The sequence below is a fragment of the Camelus ferus genome, chromosome 7 (genome assembly GCF_009834535.1).
Source record: "Camelus ferus isolate YT-003-E chromosome 7, BCGSAC_Cfer_1.0, whole genome shotgun sequence".
Lineage (NCBI taxonomy): Eukaryota > Metazoa > Chordata > Mammalia > Artiodactyla > Camelidae > Camelus > Camelus ferus.
The window spans coordinates 1262227-1277497 of NC_045702.1; the positions used below are offsets into that span (position 1 = coordinate 1262227).

Here is a 15271-nt window from a genome sequence, read left to right on the forward strand (position 1 = left end):
TGTTCCAGCCGCTGTCACATGTGCACAGCCACCACACCAAACACTTCAGTTCTCTCCCCAAATGGAGTCCAAATGCAGAACAGGAATCCGGCTGATAACATGCAAATAAAAACAAACTTCCACATATAAAGGCACAATCACTCTTCCCAAATATGTACAACCCAAGAGGCCTTGCTTGTGGCTGGTTTCGGGTTTTTTTTTGGTTGGTGGGGGCGGTTAATCTCATACTTAATCAAATCATGAATACCATTCTGTTATTTTTAGATTATTCAAACATCCAAAGATACATCCATCCCCGGACACAACACTGTAAACTGACTGTACCTCAATCAGAAACGAAGAGAAGGGAGGAGGAAAGCTAACCCGTGGTTCCGGGGGTGGGGGCAGGGGTGCACATGCTGCACAGCGCGGCCCCGCTGGACAGCACAGGGAGCTGCGCGCTCAACTCCTGGCATCAGACCAGCAACGGAGCAGAGCGTGAACGCGAGTACCTGCACATACGTGCAGGACGGAGACGCCCTGACACAGCCCCGCACGCGGACTTGACGTCAGTTCAGCGTACTTCACTGCCTGACCTGCGGACGTCACAGCTCAGCCCACCTCGCACGTGCCGGGACACTTCCATCAGCCCACAGCTGGGCCGTCGTCTAACACAGCTTATTTTATAAAGCACTGAATATCTAAAAAAAACAAAAAGCAGCACCAGCCCGCTAGAGGACTCTCACGGAGCCCGGCAGCAGCACCAGGCACCACGGCCCTGGCCTCGCCCTGGCCCTGCAGACACGCCGCGGGCAGGCTCGGCGGCAGAGTGGGAGGGGCGGCAGTAGCAGCGGGGCAGCAAGGGCGGGGCTGCGGGAGGTCGAGCCGTGATTAGGGCGCAGCAGAGAGCAGCTGTAAAGGACAAAGAGCAGCACAAGGCAAACCCAAAAATACCTCGTTAGCTCAGGAGCTCTGAGCGGCTTTAAACAGGGGAGTGACTTAATCCTCGTAACCAGATCACGGGATGTGGTGGCCACGCAGACGTGGACGGAGAAGTGGTTCCGGGAAGGGGACACCAAGTGGGGAGGGCGTCCAGGCTCTGGCGGGAGGGGCTGGCAGCAGCTACGTGGATACAGGAACACGGGCCCAGAGTAGAGATCAAGGAGGGCGCATAAGAAAACTCCAGCCCGAGCCTCTCGGAGTTTAAGACAAGCTAGTGCACAGAATCCACACCAAGGGCAAAGGTCCCCGCCCCCCATGCAAGCGCAGCTGGGCCTCAGAGGGTCATACCTAAGGACGTGCACCACTTCACAGCCGTACAGAACGCGGGATGTTCTCGCACGGCAGCTGTCCCGTCACCGCACGTCAAGTTTTCTCCCAGTTAACCCAGCAACTCCAAGCAGGGGCGGGGGGGGGGGGTGCCCTGAGCTGACTGGGCTTCTCATCTCAAAGAGGAAGAACCCCCGGCAGGGCTGGGACATGGCAGAGGCGACGACTGACAGACAGCGACTGGGGCTCAAGTGAGACCAAAGCACAGAACGAGCGGCGCCCGAGGCAGCTGCAGGCCCCGCAGAGCTAGCAGGCGGCGGCCCTCGCGAGGAAGCTGGGGGAAAGCTGGGTGCGAACTGGAGCAGCAAACACAAGCGAGGCACGAAGAAAGCACGCCTAGCGTGCGCCTGCAGGACGCCTGCGGCAGTGAGCCAGCGGCCACCAACACACACCTTTCCACTGAAGAAACCGGGACCGCGGTGCAGGGAGTCACAGGAGCACGTGGCGACCGCACAGGACCACCCCTCAGCAGAGCAGACAAAGGGCCGGTGAGCCTGGACTCAGAGGCGCTGGGAGGCAAGGCCCTGCAGAGCGGCTGTGGCGCCCGCTCCCCGCCGGAGGCGCGCCGCCCTGGGCCTGAGCAGAGAAACGTGCTAACAGTCGGTACAGGCCGGTGTGAGGACCCCACCGTCGACAGGAGCGTGCTCTTGGCGCAGAATAACTTATGACTACTGGATTCAAACGTACACATTTCCCAACCCAGTCATGCCACCTCTAGGCACCTCATTTAATGGAACTCCTCCGACAAGAGCACAGACTCGATGCAAATACCTCAGAAATCAAGGGAAGGAGATACCAGCCTCTACTAGGCTGCGCCAGGCTCTCAGGCCAGGGCCCCAGCGGGTGCGGGTGTGCACAGCCAGCGAGCACGCACCACGGGCCTGACCACTGCTCCAGCCTCGCGCCCACCAGGTGACGACTCAGGACAGCAGGTGACCAGCAGCAAGCGCTGGAGTCCGCGGGAACCTCTCCTGTCCCTTCTGAGACTGCCACGCCTCTCACACGTCATCACAGGTCAGCTGTGCACAGACCTTTCATCAGAGACCCCAGAAGAGGGAAACACGGAGTGACGCATGGAGAACCCTGTTCCCTTCCCGGCTGGATTCCACCCGGAATCTCAGGAAGAGGCACCGGCCTCGGCTCAGGCCTGGCTACCAGCAGCGCTCCCAATTTTAAGGGTGGGCAGGACCTGGCAGCCCAGCAGGGAGACTGCAGGTGCCTCCTCCTCCTCCCCCCCGAGGAGAGGCGGGCAGCAGGGCAGGGTTAGACCCGCCTGCAGAAGGGGGGGGGGGAGGCGGCGGCCACACTCTGGGCTGGTTCCCCTCTTCCTCGTGTGCAGTCACTGGGATGCGCTGTCAACTCTGGTGACCGCTAAGTTTTCAGGAGCTCCGGGAGTGTCTGTAATCAGGAGGGAGGGCCACCTCATTCCAATTGTAAGTACAAATGCTCCCGAAGAGGTGAAACTCCTGGAGCTGCCCCGTGGGCACGACCGGAAGAGTGGCTTCTGCAGGAGCGCCAGCCAACACTGTGCGGATGCTGGGGGTGGTTTTCATATCCGCGGTGGAGTCGTATGTCTCCCGCGCCCTGAGATCTTTACTTCTGTTCCCCTGTTGGCTCTTGCTACAACTGTTTCCTAGAGAAAACCACCCCTTGATCCTGGCTCTCCCCGTCAGAACTGGTGCCCTGACACCTGCAGCCCAGGCCTCCTGGAAACTCAGCTGACTTACGTACGTGTGTTCACACCTACACACAGCGCGGGTGACGCTAGATCGTGTATCGGTGGGACTGGGAGGTTCTGGTACCCGGTACCCTCCTGACGAAATTCTGCCTCCAAATTTTAAGCTGGAAAGCCGTTTAGAAAAGAATCACAGCGATGTGACTTGTTAGATTTTTGGTACACATGTTAAAAATTGTGTGCAGACTGAAGTGAGGCAGGCCTGCCCGCGTGCGGGACACACAAGAGGAAGGGGAAGGGGAGAGAAGGGTGTGGCGCAGCTCCTTTTAAAAATCAGGTCAATCCCCCTGGGATAGAAAAGGCTGGCGTGGGCCCAGCCGGCTCACCAGGCATGGAGACAGGGTGCCCCAGGCCCACGCTCCGGGGCATCGAGGAGGTGAGCGCTGAGGACAGCAGCACGCTCTGGGTTGACTGAGCAGGCACTCGGGGATGCTCGCAGTGCCACATGCTGGGAACGCAGAGCCCCCGTCTCACGGGATCTGCATTCCTGGGGGGCTGGACTGCAGGACAGGAGGGAAAGGGGAAGTCACAGTCGTCCCTGAAGTGCGCAGCTGACCCAGGTCCAAAAACTCAGTTAGTGGCTTGTAAGCAGTTTGGTAAGATCAATGGACAGAGGACATGAAGCCAAGGAAGCAGAGCAAGTGACAGGCCCGTGACGCCCAATGCCACGTCCAGCAGCCAAGACACCCAGGTCCCGGCCAGGCCTCGTCTCTGGACATCCGGGGTCACCTAACTGCTAGATCTGTGATGGACAGAGCAAGAGCCTCCGTAACTTCCCCTCCTCTGACCTTCCAACAAGCAGGCTGGGGGGCGGGGGAGCGGGCAGGAGCCGTCCGTATGACCGAATGATCGATCTGTGTGTCAACCGCTGGTCACACTGAGCGCCAAGTCTCCACCTCGTTAACCCAATTTATCAGGAGTACAGGAACTAGCAGGCGCAAAGGCGCCGAGACGGGAACGCAAGGCCTGCCACGCAGCCGGCGTGTCTAGAGCACAAGTGGGAGAACGGACGCGGGAGACGTGACAGGGAGACCCTGATCACTTCAGCAGACATCTAGACTCGCGTCATGAAACCACCGTCAAAGCACCAGCCACCTTGGAGATACCTCAAAGGGAGACAGAATCTTGTACCTGCATTTAAAAAAAAAAATGGGCCATCAGATCACACGACCACCCCTCCTGGACCAACAGTGCGTGCGTGACCCTGCCGGAGGCTGCGCCCTGAGGTGCAGCAGCACAGACAAATCCAGCTCGACGTAACTGCTGTATTCTCTGAAGATGTTTTCATGGGATTACATCAAGCTGAAAGGCAGGGCAAGCAGAGCGGCCCCTGAGGAGGCTCACGCAGCCCAAGGGCGACCACGGGGCTCCGCAGGCGGAGGGCAGAACGAGCCCTGGCGGGGGAGGCGCTGCCCAGAGCGCCCAGAGACATCGGCAGGCCAGACCCACCGGGCCTAACCCGGGGGACGTCAGGGAACTGAGGCCACCGTGGCAACGTCCACAGCCCGCCCTCGGGAGGACACAGGGTGCGGGGGGCCCCCACGCAGGCACCCCGGTGCCGTCTGTACCAGACTCAGCTGCTGGGTTCCAACAGCCACAGCCGAGAGCTTGGGGACCCGCCTGTGTCAGACAGGACACGAGGCAGCAGCACTCACTGAACTACGTCAAACCCGCCCAGGGAGGATCCATGGGACGAGAGGAGCAGAGCCCAGACAACAGCAGCACACGGCCGCCCTGCACGATGCTGCCCGGGGAGCTGCATGGAAGACCCGCGCCTCCAACGGCCGCGCGGGTCCCCCAGAGGACACGGAGCACCTGCCAGTCCCCGCCTGGACCGAGCACACCGCCACTGGCAGCTGGGGGCACCGGGCACTCGGGTTTCCTGCTACAGAGGCATTCAGGACCACAGGAAGCTTTTTTTTTTTTCTTTAAAAGCAGGAAGCATAGGGACCAACAAAGGGCCAGAACCTGCCACGTAAACTACCTGCTATTCTTCCTGCTCCTTGTGTGAGTGGTGCTTCCAGTGCTGGAAACACGGGCCTAACTGTTCCAAGCCACCTCCCAGGACGCTGGGCTCAGCCCCCCAGGAATGAACTTGACCGTTTTCAAATACTGGAGGAACAAGACCTGACAGCAGCAAGTCCTCTGCACTGCTAGATCCGCAGTCCCACTGACAGAAGTGCAGAGCAGCAATTTTCCCAAGCGGAAATGACAGACAGCTAACTGCGGGGATCCCTCAAACACACTTGACAAGAGTCACCTTTCCCTGCAACGACAAGGTCTGGGTAACCGTTCACAGCCGGGGCTGCAGTGGATGCAAACTCTGCCATCTGAGGACGCTGAGGCATGTGAAACCAAGGTTCTGGTCAGACGGTTCCTCAGAAACCAACCTCGCTGGGCTGGACACGACGCCGTTCCTTTCCCCGGTCTCCCTGGGGACCCTCAAGCTGGCTCTATCCAGTGGTTTGTTCCCACCATCTTGACAAGTCTGCGCGCTGCGTCTGGGGAGGGCCAGTTACTCCCATGTCTCTCAGCAACACAGAACCATCCACCCTAACAGCAGGAACGGATGGAGGCTCTCTGGTGCTCAACTTCTGAGTTCGTGAGACTATATTCTACAGCGTGGTTTCCAACACGTGACGTGTCTGCACACCTCCCTTATCCAAAGGGTCTGTGAACTAAGATGGTGCACTGACGCACCTTTTCCACTGTTTTCCTTATTTATCTTCAGGTAATTTTATTTTGCAATGACTTTTTAAAAAATACATTATTTGAGGTTTTGAGATTTAAAAAATACCTTTTACTTGTTTTCAGGACTACGTTAGATTCTTTAAAGACTGTGTGGTACCGTCTGCCTTCAACTAAGCCTGCACTGACAGGAATAACCCTCAGCAACCGCTTGTCCGAAATACAGGCGAGCGTGACTCTGCGAATGCACTCGTTTTCCTCTGCCAGGAACTCTCGTCACCAGTGGTCACCACGACAGAGTATACAGATTGAAAACCAAAACACCTTCACTTTTGCCCACACCTGTGTCATTCCACAATCTTACCATTCGTATCTTCTTTAAATGAGCTGGCGTCAAAAACCACCCAGGAGACTAGAGCGCACTCTGCAGAGCAGAGAGTGGAACAGCCGCTTCCCCTCTCCCCACAGAAACGTTATCCCCCAGGACATACACTGCTAGTAGTCACTCAACATAAAGACGAAAGTCGTCATACAGATCTTCATACGACTCCAAGTGTACTGAAGAATACACGTAACAATTTCAGCGTCTGCCTCAGCGAGCAGACGCAACAGTCAGGAGGCGACACTGGAAGCCCAGACACAAAGTCACACGGACACAGGAGGCCGCGCCTCGCTCAGGAAAGGATGCGCCAAACACAGTTGCATTTATTTTCTTTTTTTAAGCAAATAACAAAGACCCAGTTTACCAGCTTTACTTTTTTAAACCTAAGCTTAACATTACATATCTAAACAATTTTCAAAACTTACTAAGTTGCCAGCATTCATGCACAACTAGAAAACATCCTCAATTTATATTAAACCAGAAATGTGTTACCATTAACGCATTAATGTCTTTCACTACTGAAAACACTGAAGAAAACTGGAATTACTTTTGTGGAAGGTTCGTCCCGGCAATGTTAGCTTCACAGCAGGCTGACACTACTTGGCTCACGTTGCAAGCACAATGGGAAGCAGGCCCGTGCTGGTGTTAGTGTACGAAAGAGTCACGGCCGCCTTGAGTCACGTTTAATAAAAAAGCAAAGTGCATACAGAGATTTACAACAATTTTAAAGACAAAAAATGGTCCTATCATGTGGTCCCAACAATAAACTCAAAAGTCTATGACAAACAGGGCTCCGACGAGCTGTGTATAAATACGTTAGATCAGGTACAGTTACACGGAAAGGCGAGATCGTCTGAAACCTGCCAGTCCTCGGGGCGCCCGCTACACGGAACGTTCCTGTGCCACGTGGGCCGGGAGCTACTTGTTCTCCAAGCGCAGCAGCTGCTCCTTACCATTTATCGTCAAGGACTTTAACTGGCCGTTCTCTTCAACTTCCACTCTTTCCTGACCGTTCTCGACAATCCTGGGGGATAAAATGCATTTTAAAACCTTTTTGTTAAGTATATACATGAACATAAATGCATGTTTTAAGAAACTGCCATAGAGATACATGAAATCCCTAATTTTGTGGCCAAAAACCACAGCTGAAGACAACCTACTCACGACCGGTGTTTCTCCACTAGATTTATTCCAACAGACAGAGCTCGTCTCAAACACCGCACCGCGGAGCACTGAGCCCGGGGACAGACGCTAGCATCACAACAGTCAGTTTTACTGCGAACGGCTTCCCTCTCAGCACACCACCAGGGATGCCAGCACTCACTACACGCTGACGATGGCTCCAAACAAAGGTGACGTCTAACAGTCAACACTCAGCCAAAGCGTAAAAGGAAAAGCTCTAAACCGAAGACCAAGACTCTCGTGGTGCCAGGCTCCCCGTACCACCTGCGCCCCACACGCTGCAGGCGTGCGAGCAAAGCGCACCACCAGGGAAGCACACCGCCTGCCGACGAGAGCCACCGCCACGTACCTCTTTGTGGTGATTTTCCTGCCGTTAACCATCTTGGTAGACGTTGATACAGATTTGTAGTTGCCCATTCCACCACCGCCGAACGCCGTGGAAGAGAAAGACGTGATGCCTCCGTGGCCTAGTGAGCCAAAGGACGTGAATCCTGAAGGAAAACAGGAAAGAAAGAACATTAGAACCAACACGCCTGGTGCTGACTTAGCACAAAACTGGCCGCTTTTCAGGTTTTCATCAGAGCCACGGCGCGGGAGGAAAGACGTGCTCTCATCTGCATCGGGGGAGCAGGAGGAGAGCCAGGCCACCCCTCCTCTGCACAGGGCCCTGCGGCCTCACCGGCACCTCACCCTGCGGATGGGGACAGTCTGGTGCACATGTCTCAGGAGTGCAGCGGACTTTCTGCCACAGTCTGGCAAACCCAACTTGTTTGTGACCACCCCACTGCAATGTGACCGCAGGGAATAAAAGTCTCAATTATTACAAAGCTAAGGCCATTTTATGAAGGGTACTGCAAATAATCACCTGGAACAGCACGGATCCAGAGCTCACGGACTAATGCCCAACTACAGGGTGTCCCCTACAGACATTACAAAGTCCTGACTTCCACATGTCACACTGAAGCAACCTGAGGCCGGTCTGCTTGTTAAGAGCTCACTCCCTGTCCCGCTCCCAAACGTGCCCATGAAAGCAACCACCCGGTAACTCCTTGGCGTGACCCTTCACAGGGCTCGTTAAAGGTAAGGACTGCAGCCCCCACACCCCTCACGCCAGCCGCATGTCTCTTAAATGAAGCACTACTGCATTGATACTTTTAACCAGCTTTCTCTTATTCTCCAACTTCAGCATATTACCTGGCGCCTGACAAAAGAATCTCTCAGAAAAGTTGCACCTACAACTGCCCTTTGTCAAGTCCGACCACAGGTGACTTCCTCAGCGCCGTCCTGAAGGGACAAGCACCGGGAGCCGTAACACGTGGGGCAGCCGGCCAGTAAGCACCGCCATTCAAGACCAGAGACTCGAACGAGACGGCAAGCGGCTCCCGTGAAGAGGAACTGGAGAGCATGGAGGATGAGCTACGAGCCCCACCCTGCAGGGGAGACCCGGGGCTCTACCTGCAGGTGCACCCGGCACCCAACCTGGCACCCAACCCGGCACCAGCCGCCTTCGCCGACAGCCACAAGTGACCACACCTCCCAGGGAATCGGTGTGGCTCTGGCCACACACGGACCTTATGAAGCCCCACCTTCTGATCCCACCAACCTGGACTCGTCCAGGATACGAGAGTTGGTTTTTTGATTTTTCAGTGAGGATGTTAGATAAGAAAAGATATAGTGAGACTGTCTAGTAGGCAATTTCACATTTGCCCAAAGCCACAGGATTCATTACATGTTGGCTTCAACAGTTAAGAGCAAAAGTGGGTTTTGCAGTGTAACTTCTTGGGAAGAAAAGGGGTAAGAGCCAGGTCACTAAGCACAGCTCTGTGCACATCTACAGAGCTGCCTTAGCAAAAAGCGTCCCCGCGCTTCAAACTGCCCTAAATACGAGAACGCTGCGCTATGTCTGCTCAGACACTGGAGACTGAGCCTGAGGGATTCGTACCTGTATCAAAAGAAGAAAATCCCCCTCCAAAGGCAGGAAATCCACCGAAAGTGGAAAGGAACGACCCTGTGCCTCGGTTCCGGCTCCCACGGGGGCCCCTCTGATTGCTGAAGAAGTCCTCAAATGGGTCTTCTGAAAACAAACAGAAGTGCTCTGTGAAGCCTTTATCCAAGCCTGTTTTCTCACAGGAGAGCTGCAACACGGGGAAGCGGGTTAGTGCCTCGTATCACGGTCCCATCAGGAACGACAGGCTGACCCCCGAGGTCCAGCAACGCAGCTCGCTGACAGAGCAGCTGACGTCCATCCAACCGGCGTTTCACTTACCTGTTCAATGCAACTAAAGCTAGACCACACTGGGGATTGATTTAAATTAAAAAAAAAACACAAGGTACATACACGTGTAAAACTCCACATCACTTAATACACAGACTCGGACAGAGAGCTGCTTTGATACGGGTTTTCCCTGAACGTTCTGGCAGACACTGTCCCAGCAGATGCCACTTAAGAGGTCAGGATGGTTTCACAGCTAAGTCGTCGTACTGCACGGAGTCTGGGCTGCTCCAAAATAATTCAGGAATAAAAAAAAATGGATTCTCCTCACATATTTACTTGTGACACAGAGAATGTTGCAGCAAGGGAGGCAGAACTTAACGGCTGTCCTGCTGTACCACGTGGGTGCTCGAGAATCCCTTTCACTCTTCTGTAAGCTTGATGTCTCCAAAAACTTTTAGAAAACGTTAGTTGAAGTCAGATTTGGCTAAAGGTCAATCGGCAGACATTACATTGTTCTTTGATAGAAAACCAACACAAACAGGCATTATACAGCTACCAAAGCCGCCACGATGCCCCTGGAAATAAAAACAAAACTAGCCTTGACACTTTAGGGATTGGGGAGGGGGATCAATGAACACTTACTGAACACATGAACTATATAAACTTCGTAAAATAATAGCTGAGGGATCTGTTTTTCATATTTATCAGTGCTGTATTTTTTTGAGGATATGGGAGTCCTTTCAGAAATAAAAACAAGGACCCCTGATGGATGGACAGCAATGCACGAAGGGAAAGAGAAAAGCAACCTAGGACACAGAAACTATCAACTCGTACGGCATATCCTTAAGACAAGGCAGGAGTGACCACAGCAGGGAATTAATACATTTGAGAAGCGGAACAAAATTAAAGTAAACAGAACAGCACACAGGGAGCATGAAACCAAGTAGAAACTGAGATTCACGGTGCGCTCATGTTTCCAGACAACATGGCCTGAGCAACGTGCCACCCGCAGCGGAACTCAGGCAGCGGTCTGGGAGGACGAGCCCCAGGACAGGACACCTGTTCCCCGAGACCCGGGTGACGACGCAGGGCGAGGTGAGGCCAGGGCGTCCCAAGGAAAGCTCGGGATGGTGGCGGGGGAAGAGGAGGCAGAAACAAGGCCTCGCAGAAACAAGAGAGCCACTCAAAGTGCAGGGAAATGGACCTGGAGAAAGAAACATTCAGAAAAACCGGTCACTGCCGGCTTGCTGAAGGACCCATAAAGAACCAAGCGCTAGAGGAAGGACAGCGCAATCCCAGCAGCCCCGAGGCGGTTTGAGAGTCCCAGCCAGCGGCAGGCGACAGCTGCTCCTGCTCACAAATTAGCCCCCAGATTGTGCTAATTTTACCCAACACATTTTGGAAATTTCTACAAAGCATCATCCTGTTCAAATAAAATCCAAGCGTTCTCTAAGGCACCTCATCCCTTACTGTCACGGCAGCGCCGAACTCAGACCCAACACCCCTGCATCATGCCCCCCACCCCCGTTAAGAGAAACTTTACAAACTCAGTTCAAACTCACAGTGAAGTAATTTTCTCTCACTCCCAAGTGACCATTAGAAAGCATTCACATGGCCAGCTTCAGGCTTACTCCCCATCCCGCGTTCCTGAGCCCGGCGCTCTTCCGCGCACTGAAACTTCATCTACGTCGGCGCACTGCAGCCTTCCACCATGCACCTTTTATCACAGCTGTCACGTTAGTTATTGTTTCTTGAGCTTCGTACACAGCAGCGAAACCTTCCAAGGTTGCTCATGAGGCTTTTGAGAGTACCTGAAGCCAGTGTCCACTGACACCAGTACCGAATAAATGGTTTTAGTTTGTTTACACTGAGCTGATTAAGACTTCCACAAATATAAATCACCTTCTTCAGAAGCCACTTCAGAGAAGGCAGTTGAGTAGTAAGGATGGACAGATTTTGTCATCCTCAAGGGCAGCACGGTACCCCGCTATCAGTGTGTCTAAAAGTGCTTCTGGGTGAGTGAGTGGACTGAGCAGAGCAGGCTGGCCTCCCCAGTGTGGGAGGGACCCGCCCAATCGGCTGTGGGGCTGAACAGAGCAGAAGGCTGACCCTCCCCTGTACACCTGCAGATTCTCCTGCCTGTCCTGTCGGCTTCCAACCTGCAGCGCAGCTGCCTCGGCCTCTAGGCTCCAACTGGGACATCAGCTCTGCAAATGAGGAAGCTGTCCGTCTCCAGTCAAGTGACCAATTATTAAACACTGAATTTCCTTAGACAGATTTCCTAACTTCCTGTTGGCTCTGTTTCTCTGGAGAACCTAACACAGAACTCACAGGTTTTTAGAAACTGGTCATTTCACAAGTTCTTTAGTCAGGTCTTCACCCCGTAGCATGACGGTGTGTCCTGGGCCACCAACGTCACAGGAAACAGGCATCGGCCTGCAAATGAGCCCTGTCTTTTCAGCGCCCTGGGTGTCCTGTATCAAACTCGCCCTCAACTTTTACACCCGCCTGCTCCTCTGAGATATTACACCAAATCCAAGAAGGTGGCATCTGCAAAACACTCAACTGACCGACAATCTAAGTGACAATGTCAGATTTACGGCAAAAAAGTACACTGAACTGAATGCTGTGGGAAAAAACTGAGCGCAAAATGTGACAAATGTTTACATGCATACATATATATTAAAAGACTTAAGGAAAAACCAAGTGCAAAAAAATGTTTAAAGCCATACATTTTCTGGAATTTTACCAAAATTCAGTATCTGACAGACTAACCACACAGCAATAAAGAGACATCAGCTCAAGTCCAATGCTCTACGCCCGTCTGAAGGGCACCGAGCAAGGCTCAACGCCAAGGTGATGGCCAGTCCTGCCCTCGTCCTGAAGGAAGATGTTCCAGTGAACACAAAACCCAAGCAATGAGAGGCCAGAACTGATGATCCAAGGTGCCAGCCGGCCCCTTCCTCAGGGCCTCCCACACCGACTGCCCAGGCACACGGGAAAACTGGACATGACACAAGCTCTAAACACATCACGGACTTGTCGAACAAAGGAAAAGTCCTCACAGTGCACCACACGCACAACCAGAGCGACCCTCACAGTGCACCACAGGTAACAACCAGAGCGACCCTCACAGTGCACCACACGCACAACCAGAGCGACCCTCCTCACAGTGCACCACACGCACAACCAGAGCGACCCTCCTCACAGTGCACCACACGCACAACCAGAGCGACCCTCCTCACAGTGCACCACACGCACAACCAGAGCGACCCTTAGGGAAGAGAAAACACGTGAGATTCAAAGGCCGGGGGCAAAGAGACCTCAGGGAGGCGATCTCCCAGATACCCAACACTTCTTCAGGACGAACCAGATTTTTTAAAACATTATTTCTTACATTTTATTTGAAAGGATCTGAAATATACAAAAATGGGAGCAAATTAAAAACACAGCCATGGTGTTAGACTGAACGGGACCCCGGGGAGCACGGGGTCGGGAGCACACTCTCCACCGCGGCGCCTGGCAGCACACAGTAAGCCCGTAGTAAACACCTGCCAAGCACATCACCACACTCTCAACTTTCCATACAATTATCTTCTTACAAAATGTAACTTCCAATCACATCACAGGTCTGTTTGGGACGGTATTTTCTAAGGTTGCAAAAATCCATCCGAGTCAACAATCCAAAATACGCACACTGGATCCAAATCACCCATCTCAGACACCAAGGGCCCAGGTTCCTCGAGAACCTCACCCCCTCAGAGAAGGACCCTACAGGTAACATTGTGTCTTGCCTGGCAGGCTCCCTTCTGCCCAACACCAACCTAGCCAAAGACACTTTCTCCCTTGCCTCCGCCCTACTGCTCCCGCACATCCTGCGCCGTGCCTGTTTTCACTCCCCAAGTGGGAGGAGGCCGCCACAACATGCCTTTGCCTCACCCTCCACCCGCCCTCAGCCACAGGGACCACAACTCCACGAGAAAGATCACGAGCAGACCCTGCAAGGCACTCAGGAAACCCTGACCCACACGGCCCTGCAAACTGCATCACAAGCCTCCAAACCACAGCCCAGGGAGGGCTCTGCTGCCAGCACGGTGCAGCTGAAGACACCTGCAGACCTCACTGCAGGGGGCACACCCGCGGGGAGGCGCACTCCAGCTCTCACCAGAAAGACCTTGTCAAGAAACCCTTTCCTCTCCCTTACTGGGGGCAGGGGTGATCAGCAGAACACAAAGTACATAGAAAAGCTGAGTATCGCCAGAACATCCCCCAACGTTTGCCAGCAGATGAAAAAGTCTTACGTGAAAATGAACTGTTTTCAAATACCAGCTCCACATTCCAACAGGAAGCTCTCCAGACACAGAGAGCATCCTTCCTGCCCCCACGCCCACCACACCAGGGAACCACCCACCAGGTGGAGGAGCGGGGCGTCGGTGCTGCCTGCTCCAGAACCTGGCACTGAACGGGGGCCTGCAGTTGTTTCACAGCTGCGTGAAAAGTGCTTTCAACTACCTTAGCTGGACACCTGACACGTTTTCATGTAGATCTGAAGTCTTACTCCTTGCCTCTCTCAAATGAGCTGCAAGCAAGTCAGTCTGAGCCAGAGTAAGGCGGGTACCCCGGCCCCACGCCGTGTCAGCCCCGCAGGAGAGCTGTGAGCTCGCTCTGCACAGCACCGCATTGCACCGTACCTGACTTCTACTCCCAGTGCATCTGACTTCAGAGGTGTCCCCTTCTGTCCCCTTCAAAATCTGCTGCTTCTAAACTGTATAGACATCTCCATACATTGGAGGATAAATTTGGGCCCCCACCAAATGGAGTGAAATTCACCACCCCAGGGCCAGTGAACACAACCCTATGTGGGAAACAGGGGTTCTGCAGACCACAGGGTCAGGATGAGCTCATTCGGGTGGACCCTGACCCCACACTACTAGTGTCCTGATTAACAGGAAATGTGGGCAGAGGCAAGACGTGGAAAGAGGGCATGAGGCGAAGACACAGAAAGATGACACCTGCAGGCCAAGGACCGTCCGAGGCCACCAAAGGCCGGGGAGAGGCCTGGAAGAGGGACGCAGCCCTGCCCACACCCTCATCTCACACCTCCATCCTCCAGCACTGGTGTCTCCACCACTCAGTATGCGGAGCTTCCCGGGCAGCCCCAGGACACTGACACAGGCAAAGACACTGTTTCCAGGGTCTTCAAAGTTCAGGGTGGCCTGTAGGACAGCTGACTGGATGCTCCTGGAGCCCTCCTCTGCTGTTTCTTCAGTCATCCCCAAAACAGCTGCTGGAACTGGCCACGGACCACATCAAGGCACTAGTAGCAGAACTTTTTATTCCAGGTACACTGAGTAGGCAGGCCAGCCTCCTCTCGGGACACTCGCGGGTACACGAGCAGGGCCTCGAGCTCGGGCCCACTGTCCTCGCTCAGCGGCCCCTCACACTCCTCGATGATCTCCTCCAGGTCCCCTAGACTCACCCCACCCTCGCTGGACAGGGACTCCAGGTCCTCCCTGGGGGGCCCGCCCAGGCCCCCGCCCCCGCCTTCACTGGGCTCGTCTTCGCTAAAGAGATCGAGCTCCTCGCTGGACACCATGTCCACAACCTCACTGTCCTCACTCCGGCTGTCTTCCACCGCCTCCTCTTCAGGCTCCCACTCCTCGCTGGCCACCTCCTCGGACCCTGGGGGAGCAAAGCGACTGACTCACTACCCCCTGCTCGCAGAGGGCAGAGCAGAGGCCACCCCTCCACACCCCGCCTG

General features: G+C 54.4%; 1 protein-coding gene across 7 annotated transcripts in view; it reads right to left on the reverse strand.

Moving 5' to 3' along the window:
• Window positions 1-15271, reverse strand: part of DNAJB6 (DnaJ heat shock protein family (Hsp40) member B6) — a 60623-nt gene that overhangs the window by 10904 nt on the left and 34448 nt on the right. For 4 of the 7 annotated variants that reach the window (XM_032482982.1, XM_032482981.1, XM_032482978.1 and 1 more), the window contains 3 exons: window positions 9238-9369; window positions 7645-7786; window positions 7067-7137 (listed from right to left, as the gene is read on the reverse strand). In XM_032482982.1, the coding sequence (XP_032338873.1) occupies window positions 7067-7137; window positions 7645-7786; window positions 9238-9369 (345 nt within the window). Of the gene's footprint in view, window positions 1-562; window positions 902-7066; window positions 7138-7644; window positions 7787-9237; window positions 9370-12804; window positions 15193-15271 lie in introns of those variants that run through there. The other 3 variants (XM_032482979.1, XM_032482983.1, XM_032482984.1) reach the window with 3 other exon arrangements.